The sequence below is a fragment of the Symphodus melops genome, assembly GCF_947650265.1.
Source record: "Symphodus melops genome assembly, chromosome: 13".
Taxonomy (NCBI): Eukaryota; Metazoa; Chordata; class Actinopteri; order Labriformes; family Labridae; genus Symphodus; species Symphodus melops.
In genome coordinates this window covers 2,315,055-2,333,133 of record NC_136703.1, presented here as the reverse complement: position 1 = coordinate 2,333,133, position 18,079 = coordinate 2,315,055, and the positions used below count along the sequence as shown (strand labels likewise).

The 18,079-nt window shown below is 41.6% G+C and overlaps 1 protein-coding gene across 13 annotated transcripts in view; it reads left to right on the top strand.

The window, feature by feature from the left end:
• The window catches only part of LOC306833650 (uncharacterized protein), a 152,653-nt gene that overhangs the window by 47,412 nt on the left and 87,162 nt on the right, over positions 1 to 18,079 (top strand). For all 13 annotated transcript variants that reach the window (XR_013780392.1, XR_013780393.1, XR_013780394.1 and 10 more), the window contains exon 4: positions 9,765 to 9,834. Coding sequence is in view for 7 of the 13 variants with exons in the window: in XM_079359054.1 (XP_079215180.1) it covers positions 9,765 to 9,834 (70 nt within the window). In the remaining 6 variants the exon portion in view is untranslated. The remainder of the gene's footprint in view (positions 1 to 9,764; positions 9,835 to 18,079) is intronic.

Here is an 18,079-nt window from a genome sequence, read left to right as displayed (position 1 = left end):
ACATCCAGACGGACTGCTAACATGAGTTTGATGTTTGGAATGACGAAAGTAATATTTAAGTTTTGAGATCATTTAAACATGTTTATGTTCCAGCACTTGTAAATGTGATGAGACAGCTAAAGAGAGGCAGTGAATGTGGGGAAGAGGTAAAGAGAGGCAGTGAATGTGGGGAAGAGGGGGGGGGGTAACATTCACTGGATGAATTCTGATTGGAAGTCAAACCAGCTATCAATGAGACAAGATATGAAACCTTTGCCAACGAGCTCAATTCGTGCTCCAGGATCTTAACATTACCAAACGGCCATCGCTTCAAACATCATGGTCTGATTAACTTCTGTTGCACAATCAGAAGTCACTAAATCTGTAAATAGCCCAACCAATGTGGAATTTTTGGAGCTATTGACAGACATATTTGGGTCATGCCATGCCAAGTGGTCCAATGCTCCCCACCTCACCATTTCATATTTCCATGAAATTTGCTCGGCCAGCATCAGTTTCATTTCTGAAATACTTGTGAAAATGTAGATAGGTATTGTCAGTTTCAGCACTACAAAGCACATAGCCGAGTAAAGGCCTCCCCATTGTGTTCGGGGAAAAGTAGGAGTACTGTATCTCAGGAACTAAACGACCTACAGAGCGAACATTTTACACACATTCATTTCAGCCAAATACCAACTTGTGTACCAAATTTCATCAAAATCTGAGATGGTGAGGTGGGGCAGATTTCTAACATTGGACCACTTGGCATGGAATGACCCATTAGTTTTTTTCCAAACTGATAAATCGGCTGATATCTTTTTTGAATCTATGTGTGATCTGTAGTGATAGATGGATATAGATGCAGTAATCCTACAGGAGAATGAAGACGGTGACTCAACTGAAAAATAACCGCTCATGTAGGTGCATCACTGCTTGGCCGTATGCAGAGTGACGGTGCTTGTTGTAATCCATATAGCGCCATCTGCGGGTGAAAAAGTTTCTATATTTAATTTAATCTACTGTACCACTATGGTACTGAAATGAAAAGCTTTTGGACTTGTGAATAAATGCAGTAATATTGTCGATAAAATCTGCCATAAAATAAGCCGATACCGTCAATCTGTAGCCTAACATCGGCTCCAGGTTAAAATGTTTCTCAGCACAGTTTATTTGTGAAAGTTTAACTCAGCCACATCTTAATTTGTGCAAAGCTTACTGCTTTTGTCTTCAAAAACCTGTTCTGCTCTCAGCACAGCCTTGGAGCTGCACTTCTCTTCTTTTTTTGTTTTCTATTCAGCCATGACAGATGGATTTGGAGTTTGGAATGTGAACTGACTTTTAACGAGGGTTGGCCGCTTATTTCTGTCAACATACTTCTTCAAATTGGTATCTCAATTCATTTATCACTACTGATGATAGAAAATTCTTTGATCTGCTCTCTCCCACTGAAGAGACTTTCTTTGACTGGTTTTCTTTTAACGGCCTTCATTTCATTTTGTTCAACTTTTTAAATCTAACTGTTCATCAGAATGTCGAACCAACACATTACATGCTTTTAAAGGTTGTGTTTATTGATCACACCAGATTTACCTGGATTGAAATTGAAAAAGTTTTTTACATGTCCGAGATTTTTCTGGATCCCTGATCAATTGTAGCCCTGTGTTTACTTCCAAAAGCCAATCCAAGACAAGGGCGAGGGTTGACTTCCTGTTCAAGAAGAGAAAAAAAAAGCGGTGGCCTCATCAGCCTGACTCGCTCAGGTCACTGGTGTGTAATAACACTAATTGACAGTTGCTTTGTTCGGTTGACTGGGAACAATAAGTCACCTTGCCAACTCTGAAGGTGAAATGCCTTCAGGAGCTATAATATAATGACAACCCTTCAAACTGGTATAGTGACCAGGGACTTGCTCTCCCTCCCTTCCTTATTTCCTCCACTTTTTCTCACATTTCCACCTGACCAACCCCCACCGATTCTTTTCTTCTAATCCCCTGGGCTGTCTCCCCCTTCTCTTCTCCATTTTCTCTTATTTTTACCTTCTCCTTTGTCCTTTTCTTCGTACTCCTTCTGCTCCTCACCTTGCTGCTTTTACCCTTTCCTGATGACCCCCCCTTCCCCCTCCTGATTCCCCCAGCTCCTTGTTAAGGCCATGCTCAGGTGGCTCACGGTGGCGGAGATGGATGAGGTGTCGGCCCAACATCGGCCCAACGGCATCCTCACAGAACAATCCTGCCTGCCTGTCAGGTACGGCTAAGTCTGTTGACAGCGTTACGCTGTGGTTCCTTTGCTTCAAAGTCCTGTGGACTCCTCCGGTAGATCATCAAGGCCACAAACTGAGCCCCCTTAGTTTATGTATTTGAGGATATGTTTAATTTCGCCATATGTTTATGGACGACCATTTGTGCCAGTAAACATTAAATAATGAGAAAGCATATTCATGAGAATTTAAGGATTTAACTTTAATCAAAATTATGGTAAAAAAAACAGTCAAAACTATAAGTCAAGAAATCAAAAAAAAGTTGAAAATGAAAGGAAAAAAAAAGTTAGAGTTAGAGAGCTGAGATAAGAGTAAAAACTATGAGTCTTAAAGTCACATTAAAGGGATAAGTAGTCAAAACTCATTTTTATTGGTCGGAATCATGACTTTATTTTGTTATATCTGCTATTTTTCAAGTCTCTGCACAGAGACCTCTTATATGATTTGAAGGGAGAACAATTACTCGGAAAAACAACTGAATATTTTATGAATATAATATGTTATAAAGCGCCTTAATACAAACATAAATAAAATCAATGTTCCATTTTCCACTGAAGTGCTTTTGGAGGGCTGCCTATTATTGCTAATTATTAACGGCAAAGAAATGGGACAAAAAAAGTTGAACATCAAAGAAAGGAGAAAACACACAGTGTTACCAGCCCCTCAAGAATGATGATGTTTAACCTCCCTGGAAACCGCCAGCTCTAAACAGCTATTGATTTGCTAATTGCCTTCACTTTCAATTCGTCCGTTCCTTAAGGTGGTATTTAACCCCTGTGACATGCTGCATTTACTGAGGGGGGGAAAAAAAGCAAACCTCAACAGCCAGGATGTTTCAGGGCACCGATGTTCAGTCCACTGTCAGGTGGTTAAAGCAATTTCCTCCTGAAACACAAAAAGTAAGTTAACTGAATGCAAATCTGTGTTTTTAGTTTCCTGTGAACATCAAAGTTTAGATTCATTTTGTAATGGACTAGAGCTGCAACAATCAGTCCATAATTCAAGTATGAGGAATATCCAACTATATCCAACAGCTGTTTGCTGCTCCTTTCCACATCAGGAACGATTGTTTCAATTATGAAACGCCAACAACGACCATTTAACTACCCCCACATCAACCATGCAGCTCAGACGTGGAAATGAGTCGCTGCTGCCCAAGACCACCTCTTCTGTTTATTGCCAAGTTTGGAAGATTTACAAACCCACCATAGACTGGAATAGTGATGAAATATTTTTGAAGGCCAACCTGGAAGTAACTACCCCGGTGGTTCCTAAAAAAATTTGCCTTTGGGATTTTTGTGTTGGATTTTGGATCATTACAGAAAATAAGCTCTTTGTCAAACACATTTCTGATGTGTAGCTGTTTAGTTCAGCGGGATAATCTTTACAGATGAACATTTATAATAATAATAATAATAATAATAATAATAATACATTTTATTTAATGGCGCCTTTCAAGCCACCCAAGGTCGCCTTGCAGTGGATAAAAAGCAGTACATTAGGTTAAAACCAAACATAAAACAAACAAAAGACAGGTGTCGTGTGAAGTGAACAGTTACAGTGAGTATGCCAGTTTAAACAGGTGGGTTTTGAGTTGGGATTTAAAGGTGGAGATGGACTCTGACTGTCTTATGTGGGGGGGGGGAAGTTCCAAAGTCTGGGTGCCGAGCAGCTGAAGGCTCGGGCACCCATGGTACTGAGGCGTGGTGTGGGGATGGTTAGCAGTCCAGCAGAAGTTGAGCAGAGGGTGCGTGAGGGGCTGTAGTGATGGAGGAGGTCGCAGAGGTAAGTGGGGGCTAGGTGGTGAAGAGCTTTGTAAGTGAGGAGGAGGTTTTTGTAGTTGATGCGATATTGTACAGGGAGCCAGTGAAGTTCGATGAGAATGGGGGTGATGTGATCAGATGATTTGGTGCAAGTGATGATCCGGGCGGCAGAGTTCTGGATGAGTTGCAGTCTGTTGATGAGTTTGGCGGGGAGTCCAGTGAGGAGGGCATTGCAATAGTCGATGCGGGAAGTGACAAATGAGTGAACTAGGATTTCGGTGCTGGACTGGGACAGTGATGGGCGGAGTCTGGAAATGTTACGGAGGTGGAAGAGGGCAGTCCGGGTGATGTTTTTAATGTGGGGAGAAAATGAGAGGGTGCTGTCCAGAATGACGCCGAGGCTTTTGACTTGGGGGGAGAAGGGTACAGGGAAACCGTCGATGATGATGGGTGGTACTGGGGTGTGTTGTGAGTTGGTGAGGGTGGGTTTGGAACCGATGAGCAGGGCCTCGGTTTTGTTGCCGTTGAGTTTTAGGAAGTTCCTGCTCATCCAGTTCCGAATGTCTTCCATGCAGGTGATGAGGGAGGTGGGAGGAGTGGCGGCAGTGGGTTTGGAGGAGATGTAGACCTGTGTGTCGTCGGCGTAACAGTGGAAGTGGATCCCATGATGGCGGAGGATTGTGCCCAGGGGGAGAAGGTAGATGATGAAGAGTAATGGACCCAAGACTCTGACCCCTGGGGAACACCCAGTGAAACACCCGAACACCCAGACTTGTGGTCCCTTATTTGCATAAATTGTTGGCGGTCAGTGAGGTATGATGTAAACCAGCGGAGTGCAGCACCAGTGATCCCAATGCAAGCCAGGCGGTCCAGGAGTAATGTGTGGGAAATAGTGTCGAATGCTGCGCTGAGGTCAAGGAGGATGAGTATGGTCAGAAGTCCGGAGTCAGCTGCACAGAGGATGTCGTTGGTGATTTTGACTAGGGCTGTTTCAGTGCTGTGTTTTGGACGGAAACCAGATTGGAAGGGTTCATGGAGGTTGTTTGTGTTGAGGTGGGACTGTAGTTGAGCGGCAACCACCCTTTCAAGTGCTTTGGAGATGAAGGGGAGGTTGGAGATGGGCCGGTAGAGGTTGAGGTCAGTTGGGTCAGCGCCGGGTTTTTTCAGGATGGGAGTAATAGCAGCTAGTTTGAGAGTGGGGTGTACAATTCCAGTGGTGAGGGAGGAGTTAATTATATTGGTGATCATCGGAGAGATGATCTTATCTTTATATGAAGTTTGAAGCGTTAATGCAGCTGAGAGAAGTAAAAAGCTAACGTAATGCTATAAGTAAACTACCATGAATGTATTTCTTATCAGTGGCTCAAATTACGATTTAGTTTACAAAGAGTATTAAAATAACGCTGCAGATAAATAACTATATATTTATAGCTTTAATTAAGCATACACTAAGCATTTTGTGGAGGTTGTGTTGAATAACAAATACTCTACTCACCAGAATCTAAAAACAATTCAAAGGTCAGTTGTACTTCTGATGATCTGTGTCCTTAACTCGTACAACCACTCAACAGCAAATATCTAAAGCTGCTTTGTAGAGAATTTGATAGTGTTTCACCGTAACTTGTCAGAAGACATTACCAAAGACAAGGCACTCTTCAAAAAGATTTTTGTTCAAATAAAACTAAAACTACAGTCTGATGGAAGAGTTAAAAGACGAGACGAGTGTCATGTTTGAACCAGCACGCCCTAACTAAAAAATAGGAGGAAGATAAGAGTTCAATGCAACTGTTCAAATGTATTTCAATTCAAATGAATTCCTGATTTTATTTTTTAACTAGTCATATTGAATGTAAAGAGAACATGTAGAAAGGGGAAAGATTTTTAACATTTATTTAGAATTGAAGTGGGAGAACCGAAGCGCTCTCGGAGGAAACCCACAACCAGAAGCGGGACTTCATGCCCTGATTACCCGCCAGTGATTTAGGCAGAAATGGGAAAACAGGGGGTGCAAAAAAAAAAAACAGGGGGTGCAAATTTTTTTCAGTGTCACTCACGGCGGCGCGGCACGCCGGAGCGGAGGTTATGTGCTCCCTAACACACTGGTTTTGAATAAGTCTCTAAATGGTGCATTCTGTTCAATGAGATGCATTGTTACACATTTTAGTTTTCCCAAGCTTGATAATGTTGATTTACTGTATAGCCCCTGCCCTGACACACCCCTTTGTCATTTGACTGCAACTCACTTGGTTCATGTTGTCTAACCCCTTTGTTGGCCCTTTGTTCTTTAAAAAACAAACAAACACATAAATTCATAATATTACATGTGTCATCCAGTAATAATAGATCCCTAGACCTTGATAAGTCAATCATCTGTCAGCATTTTCGAATGTGGCGCTGACCCGAAAAGGTGGAGCTAAACCTTGCTGCCCGTTGATTGGTTGAAAAAATCGTCACTTCCCGTGTTACGTCGGTAAACAAAACTCCGCCGTGTTTAAACCATTGACTGTAACACACAGCTGATTGTTTACGTGTGTATTTCTCCTCGCCGCACACAGCCTTCTCTGAAACAAAGCTTGATTGAGTTCTTGTAATAAAGAGTCACATGTCAGTGACAGAGAAGATGAACTGCTGGATGTCTTCCAGCGTTGGTTTTGTTTATGTTGCGTTTTTCTCCTTTGTTGAATTCATTAGTTAGCGGTTAGCTGTTAGCGGTTAGCTGCTATCATATGACGCTATTTACATAGCGGCTATCGTCATCCGGCTGACACGCCGTCTACCATATAGGGCACAGGTGGCTGTAGAAACGCAAACAGGATCAGGTTTGAGCTTTTCAGTACCGGTATTCGACAAACATATTCTTTGCCAGAATTAGAATGTAGCCTAATCAGATATTTAGCGCACCCGTGTAGTAAGCACGTCTATTAAATGTAGATATTTCCACGGCCTAGGTCAAGCCGTGCAATAATTTCAAGGCCGTGTTTTTTTTAAATAGGCCGTGCAAAAAGCGGTTTCGCGGTAGGCTACCTAAATCTATGTTACCCGCCCACCCTTGCATCACCCATTGGGACTCTCTTAGCTGCATTTGAAGAGGGCATTGAACGGCCCGGCCATGGTCTTGAACACATTCTTGAAAAAGGCCTTTATCTTGCTGCTCTCTTTTGGGGTCAACATCTGCAGCTTCAGAGTGTCGACGAGATATCTGATGATTAACTGATGTTGAAGCATCATGCTCCTCGTGAGAATCTCAATACCAAAGGTCTTGCAAAGACCCTTGCTTAGCTTTTCGCAGGTCTTTCGCATGTTGTCTGGGCTGAAATCGAAGGTGACGCCATATTCTCTGGTCTCTTCCCACAGCAGCTCTGTCACTGCTGTAATGATTCCCTCATAGACTATAATGGACTGATGGAGCGGACTCTTTTTCAGAATATGTTTGATCAGCGCAGTCACCATAAGCTCACATGTTTTCCTGTTCCACCTTTCTTCTCCTTGCTCCTCATCTTCAATGCTGGTCATTTGCATTAAAGTGGCTTGAGATGTAGGGCTCTTAGACATGAACGTCTCTAATTTACTTTCTCTAAACCTGGACGCTTGACTATTATGTTTAATGGCTTCCTCGATCCTTCTTGTAGCAGTGGAGGCAGAGTTCCTCTTTGTTTCCATCTGCTGGTAGAGCCAATGCCACATGTTTACCATGAAATGGTCAACCTGGGATTTAATGACACCCATCATATAGACCCTTTGTTTTTTGTCCGGTGATAGTTGATGGAATATGAATTCAACCAGCTGCTTCTTTGTTAATTCACACTTCTTGTGGGAAATGTCTGTGGCTATTCTACTATATATGGACATCCCATCAGTGTCTTCACTCGACTTCTCATCCTTTTTGATCAGGCCCTCCACAAAGCAATCCACGGCCTCAATTAACAACTCCATAGATGCTTTGCTCTTTTTGGGTACGGAGTCGTCAAAATGTTGCCTCAATTTAGAAAAAAAGTTCAAGACTGAATGTTTCGTATATGTCTCAGCAAGGAAGGCCTGTATTCTCATCAGGATCTTCTGCCTCAAGGACGTTTCCTCAAATACTGCTGATGTTACTTCATCCCGGAGATCTATATTTCTATCACTCTCTATCGCTTTAACAATATCAGAAACTGCCTGGTTTAAATCTTTGTCACAGCTGCTCTCAATGACGTCGGCTTCTTCCTCCGAGAAGTCGATGTCAGTATCAAAGACCTGGATTTGTTCTGCGCTTTCCTTCAGGATGGACTTTACTGCGTCAGTGGCGTAAGAGCTGTCGACAAAAGAAAATGCCTCCTCTTCTTTCTCCATCAGGGAGGTCACAGGGGTCTGATATCTCTCGTCTTCATCTAGCTCCTCCTCCTGCTCCGTCTCCATGTCGTGCTTTGCCTGGTCAAGACTCGAAATGAACGATAATTTCTTTGCAATCTTTTTTAGAACCACCATAACATTTTTAACCATTTTCTTAAGCCGTCCTTTGAAAAGTTTTGTCGCCAGCGGTACCTGTCTGTCGCTGACCCGCTCACTGTGTATCCTGTCCGTGACTTCCATAACAACAAACGCATTCACATTCTCTGTGCTCAGGCAGCGAATGTCATCTTGAATGCACATCGCATCCGCCAGAGCCAGTGAGATAGCGTCACCCAGACACTCGGACACTTGCTGTTCTGTAAGGATCCTCTGTGAGTTACTGGATCCAGAATGGATCTCTGAGGATTTTAGCGGACATAGACGCGAGTACCTCTCAAATATCTGGAACATGTACTCGGATAAAATATTTACCACATCTACACACATAGCCGTGATGATGTCTTTAGTTTCTGTGTCGTGGGTCCCACGCTTCAGATTGCTCCATTGTTCAAGCGAGAGTCTGTCTAGAAACCTTACCATGACGGGACGGAGAATCTCGGGGTTCACCGTGGGCATTCCTGTCTCCATCTTGTCTGAATTTGGGCTTTGCATTGTACGTTTATCTGTCTTCCAATAGACCAGTACTGAGCCACCTTTATTCGTACGAACACCTCTCTGATTCAGAGTCTGTAGTATTCTGAGTGGCTTTCATCTCTGATGTCATCGGATGATGTCATGACATTCCAATGACTTCGGACTGTCTGCAGAATGTAATGATGTCACCCAACATGGCCGACCTGAGGAAATCTCAAACATTTCAAAATAAACAAGTTTAAATCAGATTTAAATCAAAATAACGGACAAAGTGTTCTTTTATATGGATGTCTGCAAAATGATGGATATAACTGAGGTCATCGTTCAGCGTTTCCTACACACACTGTCACCGGGCTGCCCACCCAGGTTTGTCTACAGTCGTCGGAGGGAATTTGACAACACATTTTACAGTTTTAATTTGAAAGCAGAATTACCGTAATCCCTATAAAAGGCGTTCCGGATTATAAAGCGCACTGTCATTTTTTGAAAATTAAAGGCTTTTAAGTGCGCCCTATAGTGCGGAAAATACGGTACATACAGAATAAATACTTAATAAATACTACTAAAATAATTTTAAATTAATGAAATTTATGACGACATTAACTGCGAATGTTTCCTTTTTGTGGGAACAGTAAAGGTTTATATTATAAAGTAATATTATGATTTTTCAGGTGTGTTTTTTTCATGTAATTCTCATACTGTAACAGTAGGCTCCCCAGTCTCTCTTTTGGGGGCCTCAGGCTTGTATCTTTGGGAACCCCTGACCTTACCTGTGGTCCATGTGTTGGCTTCTGTACTTTCAGGAATATGGCTTTCTATCTGATGAAGGTAGATTCAGGCGGAGTGCTGAAGCCTGTTCTCCTGCATCAAAACGTAAGTCAGCCTGTTCATGTCTTGCCTCGCAAGATGACGATAAAGAAATCAAGTCGAAAAATTAACCTTGAATTTTTGACATATTCTTGTAATACACTTAAATATTCAGAGTTTTTACAGCAGTTCTATTATAGTTCATCTTAATGTTTTGTTTTGAAGATCTTTGAACCCTCTCCTGCAGAGCATCGCGTTACTTTGTTGTTTTGGACAATGAAAACTGGCACACAAAGCTCCCTCTGATGAAGGTTCAGGGGGGCGGGGGGGTCGATGTCCACCAATCAAATTAAGATTGATCATATTACAACAACTCATTTAAAGGCTGAGACTTAATCAATAGTAACTGTTTAGTACAAGGCTTTATTGGCCTGCAGGCGCTTCAGGGCCTCGTCCAGCACATCGTTATGTGTGCAGCGCTCTTGTCTTTTCATAGTTTGGTTGTATGTGGGATAATTAGATCATTGGGATCATCCCACTATTCAGTGTAAAGTATGAGATTTTTTTGCCCATCGATGTACATTTTCACTAACATAGCTGACTGTGCGGCACGATAAGAAGTGTAAAATATTCACCTTTTTTTCTTGGACCTCAATGTGAATTTAAGATTATTGATTGGCTTATTCTGATTTCACACAGTGGCTCAGTTCAGCTGATGTGTGCTGTGTGAATAAATGCAAGCGATGTGATGCAAGTAGCTCTTAGCCTCTTTAATTTTTTCAAAGCAGCTCCCAGATGAAGAAAGGTTAGAGGGCTCTGTTGTAGGTCATATTGAAGCGTCCCACCCTCGGCCCATTCTCTCATCCCTGTCTTCAACTCTACCCGATAAACTCGTTATTTTATGTATGAATAGTAAAAAAAAAAAAAAAAAAAAAAAAAGCCTGATTAGCACATATCAAAATCTCTTCAAACTCTGTATGCTAATTAAATTTTTTGAGTATCGTAAAATGAGTTCTTATATTAACAGGTAGATTTTTCGGCTTACTTTAAGTGTAATGAGATATACAAATATACTTGCAAGGAGTTTGAGTTTTTGCAGTACATTAAATCACATTTGAAAATCTGTAGACACACTGTTAGAGGGAAGTATTTAATAATCCAGGTCACTCGGGTTTCATTGCCGAGCTGCAGCTGCTGCTCTCTTCATCCACCATCTCATCAAAACTTAGCCTCTTTACCAACAAAACCTTTGACCCCACTTGAGACAGCAGAGGGTTGGAGCTTAAAATGAGAGAAACATATTGCAGACGGCGCTCTCAACCCTGCGCCTGCTTGGTTCTTCGCCCCCCCTGTGGTCTGTGTCGATATCTCATGCATGAACCTCAAAAACCCAGCAGCGCAGCAGCTAAAGATATCGCTCACAGTCCGTCTGAGTGAGTGTGTGTGCGTGCGCGTGCGTTTTCACAAGAGAGAACGTGGGCCTGCTGCTCTGATCCTGCTGGCTTTAGTTGGATCTGGAGCCTCATGCTACAGCTGGCGTGCTGGCAAGCTCTCTGCTGCCAACCGCATGTTTGTGTGTCTGTGTGTGATCGAAGCTGCTTCACATCTAAACAACAACAAAAAAAAAACTCATGCTGCTGCACCAATGTGTGCCACTAGCCAACCACCACCAGCAGCACAGGCGGATTTTTTTCCACTATCAAATATTCAGAGCATCAATTCAGAGCAGAGGTGCAGAAAAGTATGTAAAACCAATTTCCAGCTATTCTCTTCCCCCCACCCTCACGTCCCAATCAGAATGATGCATGTTCGACAGTCTTTTTCGAATTGATTTTAAACAAAATGTGATCCGAGAACATATCATGTAATGAGAAATCCACTTACTGAAAGTATTTTTGAGCATATTTTTGTAACCTGAGTGTCTATTTACTCATAAGAAATGATATGAATCCATCCAGTCCTTTATTTGTGATCTGCAGAAGTTTCACCACACACAGAAAAATGTTTCATATTTTCTCAATTTGTGACATCACAAGTTGGATTGTGGTAAATTAATCCCCTCCCCTGGTATCAGCCTAGGGCTAAGCACAGGTCAGCAGTTTTTATTGTCTCTCCAGAGGAGTGATTTGTATCAGGAAAACTCATTGGATTTAAAGAGACGCACACACCAAAACGGAGCGTTCTGAGAGAGCTGGTTTCTACAGGGTCACAAACCTCCTCTGCTGCTTGATTCTTGTTATATTTGGACCAAAGCTCAGAAACACAGATGTTTCATTTAGAGCACAGGGGGACTGTTTTGAAAAGTTTGAAAAGGGGGATAATATGTCCCCCTTTAACATATGAGGTGTTGTGATAACAGAGACATTATTATTACATGTCTTATAGTGTCAGGTTACACTAGTACTCAGTGACAACTTGATTTGACTTGCCAACTCGTCTTAAAGTATGAAAAAGTCCAAAATGAGCTCAACTTATTCAAAACTGTGTGCTGGTATATAATGTTTAATTCGATTGCAGAGTCTGGCTAACGTTAGCAATGCTAGCACCTCCTTGTAGGTCACTGTCCACACCTGTTCTGAATATTGTGTTACATTGCTCTGGCTGATATGCCAGTTATCACACAACCTACATAGTTTGCCTCAATGCAAACACTGCCTGATCCTCTGCTCTGCTCCCATGAGATGCTAAGAATTAGCTGTGCTTGTTTACATCTGGGTGGTAGAGTGGGGAGAGCAGGCTTCAGTAACGGACGGTTTGTCTCTGGGGCTACAGCCCGGTCTAGTGAAATGAGGCTGTAGTACAATTTAAGCACTTCATTAGCAGTTTAGCCGTTAAGTTGGCTAGTTGCACATAATCCTGTTAATAAGTCTCGTGTATTGAGCATCATGTTGAATTATGAGCCTCTCTTCAAGCAATGCGGACATGTTTTACTGTGATATCAAATGTTCAACATACCGAATGCCTCGCCTCGTCTATATGTGGTCATGGACAGGAAAAATAGAAACTCTTATTGAATGTTCTGCATGGCTCTATTATTTATATTGGTCATTGTTTTCGACACATTATTGTGATTTAGCTTGTTTCTTCACATGATTTGACGAAGTTTTCAGCATATTCACACAGCTTTAATCACATTTCTCTTCAACACATTCACCCTGTTTTTTTAATTTTTTTTATTCTTCACCGTTTGAATTCCTCCGTTCATCACACTTTGTTTGAACTTCTGAGCGCTCCAGGCTCGATTATTTTTCCATCCAATTATTTTAGAGTCGCCTTAGAAGTGTAGATAAAGCTAACGCTGTTAGTAAGTACCATCACCATGGCAACAAATCTCAAATCACCTGTTGGCTTGTCACTGTTTGAGGCCACACGTGCAGGACTGCGTGACTTGAATTAATTTACAGTTAGGGTTTAACATGCAACCCGTCCTGAGCACAAATTAGGCAGAGGAAGTTATTTACGAGCACTTTGGTTGACTCGCTGGCACATGAGTTTGTTTGATTTATGAACAGCCCATTTTAAAAGCAAGAGTCACCCGAACTCGCTCCATGTTAACTTATTGATACTGAAGTGTTGCCCTTATATGAGCCATCTGCGACACAGTAAACGCATTGTGAAAGTGTGAATTTACCCCAGTGAAGAAACACATTTTTTCTTGCTAAGCTTTCTTACCCACTCGTCGGACTAAACTTAAGCTACGTAGCTGTCATTCCTCTCGGATGAATCTGTGCCAGCTGATTGGATTTATTTTGGAACGAGAAGACACCTGTTGCAAATACAGGTATTCAGTAAACCATGAAGACTGGGAGAATGATATAGAAAATGTGTATTGCACTTAAAATGCACTCTTTGTTTTTGTTCAAATGTTGCACTTCATATCTTTATTGCAATATTGAACAATGTTTTTGCATATTGCATTTTTCACACATCATGCAGGGCTGAAATGCTCCGTTCACCTGCACTGCTCGTTTTGTCGATGGGGTTTGGTGCTTGGAGGCTGAAGGTTTCAAAATCATTTTCCAGATTTGATTCATTGGTTAGTACTTTGCATCTGGTGACACTTGATATGTGCAACAGCCAAATTAAGGTGCATACCTAAAAATACAAAAAAACAATCGGGTTCAATGCCCTGCTTGACCTTGATTGTTTCCAGGAGGTCGCAGAATGTCTGCCGGTGATTAAATACGCTGAAACCATTTTTTAAAAACCACAGTGTAAACGGTCCTTGGCACCCCCAGTCTGCCATTCTTTCACACGTCTGGCCATAATCAGGGTGAAGGCTCGGGGGAAACCCTGTTGATCTGTAACCCTGGTTATTCCACTCACTCCGTCACCCACCTCCCACGAGCATTCAACTGGAAACCTCAATGCACCGGTGTAATTATGGCCAAACAAGTCCCATATGTATGTACACACACACACACACACACACACACAGTCGCCAACACAGCCAGACGCAAATGAGCACACACTCGAGCTGGAGTCTGTGAATGAACACAAGCATTCACATTAATACATCACACTCACTCAAGCATATGAGGACGCACACACAAACACTGAGGTGTGTATGGATGAACACTGAAACACACACCATGTGAGCGGTGTAATGGCATGCTAATCAATGCAAAGCCCTTGATGTAGTGGAGCAGATGGCCCGAGGATGAGTGGCACAGGGCTGACAGGTACACTTCTTGTCTGCCTCTATTCTGTTATTCTTTCTTTCCAACATTGCTCATACTCTCTTCTTATTTCTCTTTTCTTTCTTCTCCGAATGTTGTTTTCTCTCTCTACCAATATTTCCCCGCTCTAATCTCAGCGTTTCGTCCTCTTTCATCACCATGCCATCTCACTTGACTTATTCTTTCTTCATTCCACACAGTTGTTATGAATAATCAACAGCATGCGGAGAGCGGCTGAAACGCTTCTTTGCCTCTGAAGAAGCAAACACTAAAATGATGCCTGATGTCTAGAGGGCAGCTCTTTGGAGAGTCGAAAAAGAAAAAGAAAAAAAAAGAAAGTAGATTAAAGCAAGAAAAAAACACATTTTCTGCCAAAAAATCTCAAACACCTACTTTAATGACATTCACATATTTGAACATACTTTTCTTTCAGATTGCTGGATTATTAAATCCAATGTTAATGAATGAGGTTCCATTGAAACAGTTTGGCTTTTGTGTGTTGCTTGGAGGTGTTAAAGTACCTGACATGCTTCAAACATTTGAAGGCTAACTTGTGGGTGTTTAAAAAAAAGAATCTTAAATCTTAAATTTCACAGCCTTCATATGACTCATATTCAACCAGCAACAAAAAAAATAAAATTAAATAAATGAAGCCGATACAGGGACCAAAATAGTGCAGTCCCCTGAGTGGCCACTTGAGGCAAATTCCAAAAGAGACTCATTCCCCATTCGTCCTCCATTAGTGAAAAGTCCAACATGTTTTCTGCCTTCATTCTTATAGCAAACAAATATTATGGTCTTCGTCTCCCATTAGAAGGATTTGTTAAGTGATGCTTCGAGACAACAAGCTCTTAATAAATCCTTTAAACAGGAGCTTCTTGGTGTGCGGATCTTGTTTTTCTTTCCTCACCTATTCATGTGTTTTGGTTCCAGCACCCACTGAGGGATGTGCTCGTCTTTTTATCATGTTCATAAATAGGTTCAAAGACATGCAAAATTAATATTATTATTATCATTATTATTATTATTATTATTATTATTATTGTTATTATAGTCCCCTCACAGATGTGTCTGTTGGTGCTTTTCAGGAGATGTCTTAAAATATGGGTGCAATGATATGGATTTACATTTCAGGAAATGAAATATTTGGGTAAAATCTTTATTTTAATCGATATTTTTGATCATACGTACAGTATGCAATGAAACAGGAGTTATATCCACAGCGTGGAGTACCTCCTCACAACCTGCTCATTCACTTCTGTGTGTTTTTTTTGACAAAAAGTAGAGAAGAAAAAAGACCACCATCCGTCAGTAGCACTCCAATGTAGTCGGACAGGACAAAGAGAGGAGCAACAACAACGATAAAACCCACAGGAAGTCCATACAGACAGTAAATCACATACCTGATTTAAATACACAATAAACAGCATCCATTATTGATATCCAAACGATGAGTAAGAAAAGGGTCTCACGCTTCATTAAGTAGCTCCTCCCTCCCAGCCACACCAAAAGAGACTTGTTCATAGCCCGCCATTCTACTTAATACCTCGATCCATCCTTTCACCGTGGACACAGACTCGCATATGTATATATGCATATACAAATCTATGTCAGATATCCCGGACCTTCACATGATCCGAATATGGACACTTTGGGCTCAAGATAACCAACATGGCAGTCCCAAAACCAAAGACTAACTTCAGGGTGCTTGATCCACTTTCATCTACAGTCTTGGCGAGTATGAATAAGGGTGGGTGCTGTATCTCACCTGCAAGCATGGTTTTTAGATTCTGCTCTCTCCCTTTATGCAGGGAGGGTTTAAATGATTGTTCGTATGAATATACCCTCTTTTACTCTTCATCCAACACTTGTCACTTTCGCGCCATGAAAGGCGGCAGCCCTCTTTAAAGTTTTACTAATAATGAACACATATCTACTGTGGAGCTGCTGCTGAGACACTTCTCTGATTCACCTTCTCCCACCAACAAAGTGAGGTTTTCCCACTGACTTTAAAGATGAAATACAACGACGATGAATCACTGGCAGCCGACTGGTGAATCAGAGGGAGAAGTGTCTGAGTCAACAGATCATTTACATACCACTCTAACAAAATTATGCATGATTGGAGGCTCCTGGTCATTAAAAGGAAAGCTTGGGGCGGCACAGGAAAGCTTGGGGCAGCCCGATCTGCATATCCCACACGCTGTTCAGAGAGGGCCGAAACAAAAGATCTGCCGTGGTGACGGGATGCATCACAGAAGACAGACGCTTAAAGACCAACGCTTTGAAATCATTCAGCAACACTAATGCCTTCTTGCAGAGTCCTAGGCAACTTTAAGTAGATATTTATTTGTAATCATGATGCAATAAAAATCCCCATTTATTCACAATGATTTCACCCAGGAAACTTTAAATGAGACAAGAAGGAATCGTGTCTTCTCACTGAAGATGAGGAAATAAATAGGAAATGTTGAGTTGAGCAGGCGCTGCTTCGGATCACAAACAAAACATCAAACATTAATGAACCTTTTACATAAAACCAAGACACTTCAAAATACAACACCAAGACATCATAAATGTTTCTACAGTATAAAACCTGGGAGCGCCAGTGCTGAGTAGAGGTCTGGATTTTAAAATTGCCCCTAGCAGAAAATATAAAAAGTTTATATTGAAGTCATTTTTACTTTTACATTTAAAGCTTCTTTGAGGAATTTTTAGCTGGTTATAAAACCGACCGAATTATATTTCAATATCTCTTGACCTTCAAAAGCAAATGACATCATCATCGACAACATTTCATATTCACATGTGGTAATTATTAAAGCCTGTAACTCCTGCCACATGGTCGGCATCGGACAATACAAAAAAAGTGTTCAGAGAACAGCGAAGATTTTCAATGCTCTCGGTTCACTTCTTGAACATGTGCAGGACAGAATTAGCAAAGCGCTAAGAGATACCCCTTTTGTCCAATAGGGGTCGCCAAACTCAACACAAACCCAGTGTTCTTCGCAGGAGCTTTAAACGGGTTCCTTTTGGGCCATTTGATTTATTTTCCATCTGTGGGCCAGAGAATGCAAAAAAGCTGTATTTTCAACAGCAGCATTCTGTTGTCATTTGTCAGGCGTTATTACCATTAACTTGGCAAGCCAAACTGGACCTGTCAGGTGTGTCTGTGTGCAGTAAACTTTTAGATCACATCTGCTACAGAGAGCAGAACAGCTCCCACATATCTGTTACTATCCAGGGAACTTGCTCATAGACTTTACTGCAAATTGGCATTTTGGCAACACAAGAGTCTGAATCCTCTTCATAAAAGTCTGATTTTTCAATCAAGTACAAGTGATCCCTCTGAGAATGGAACTCAGATAGCTGGATTTAGGTTGAAGTCCAGAGGGCTGACCATATTCAGCACAGGATCCGGTGTGATGCTGCTGGTTTTGTTCGTATTGTTTCCACCTTTGTGTTTTTGCAATATGATCTATTGTTTGTTTTGATATTTTGCTGTAAATTCTTCAGGAGGAAGAGTTTAAATGTGCAAAAAAAAGAATTGACATTGCAAAAGTGGAAAGTGTTTGGATGACAAGACAACTTCACAATTCACTTCCTTCCTTTTTTTGTCACCTCCCTCTCCC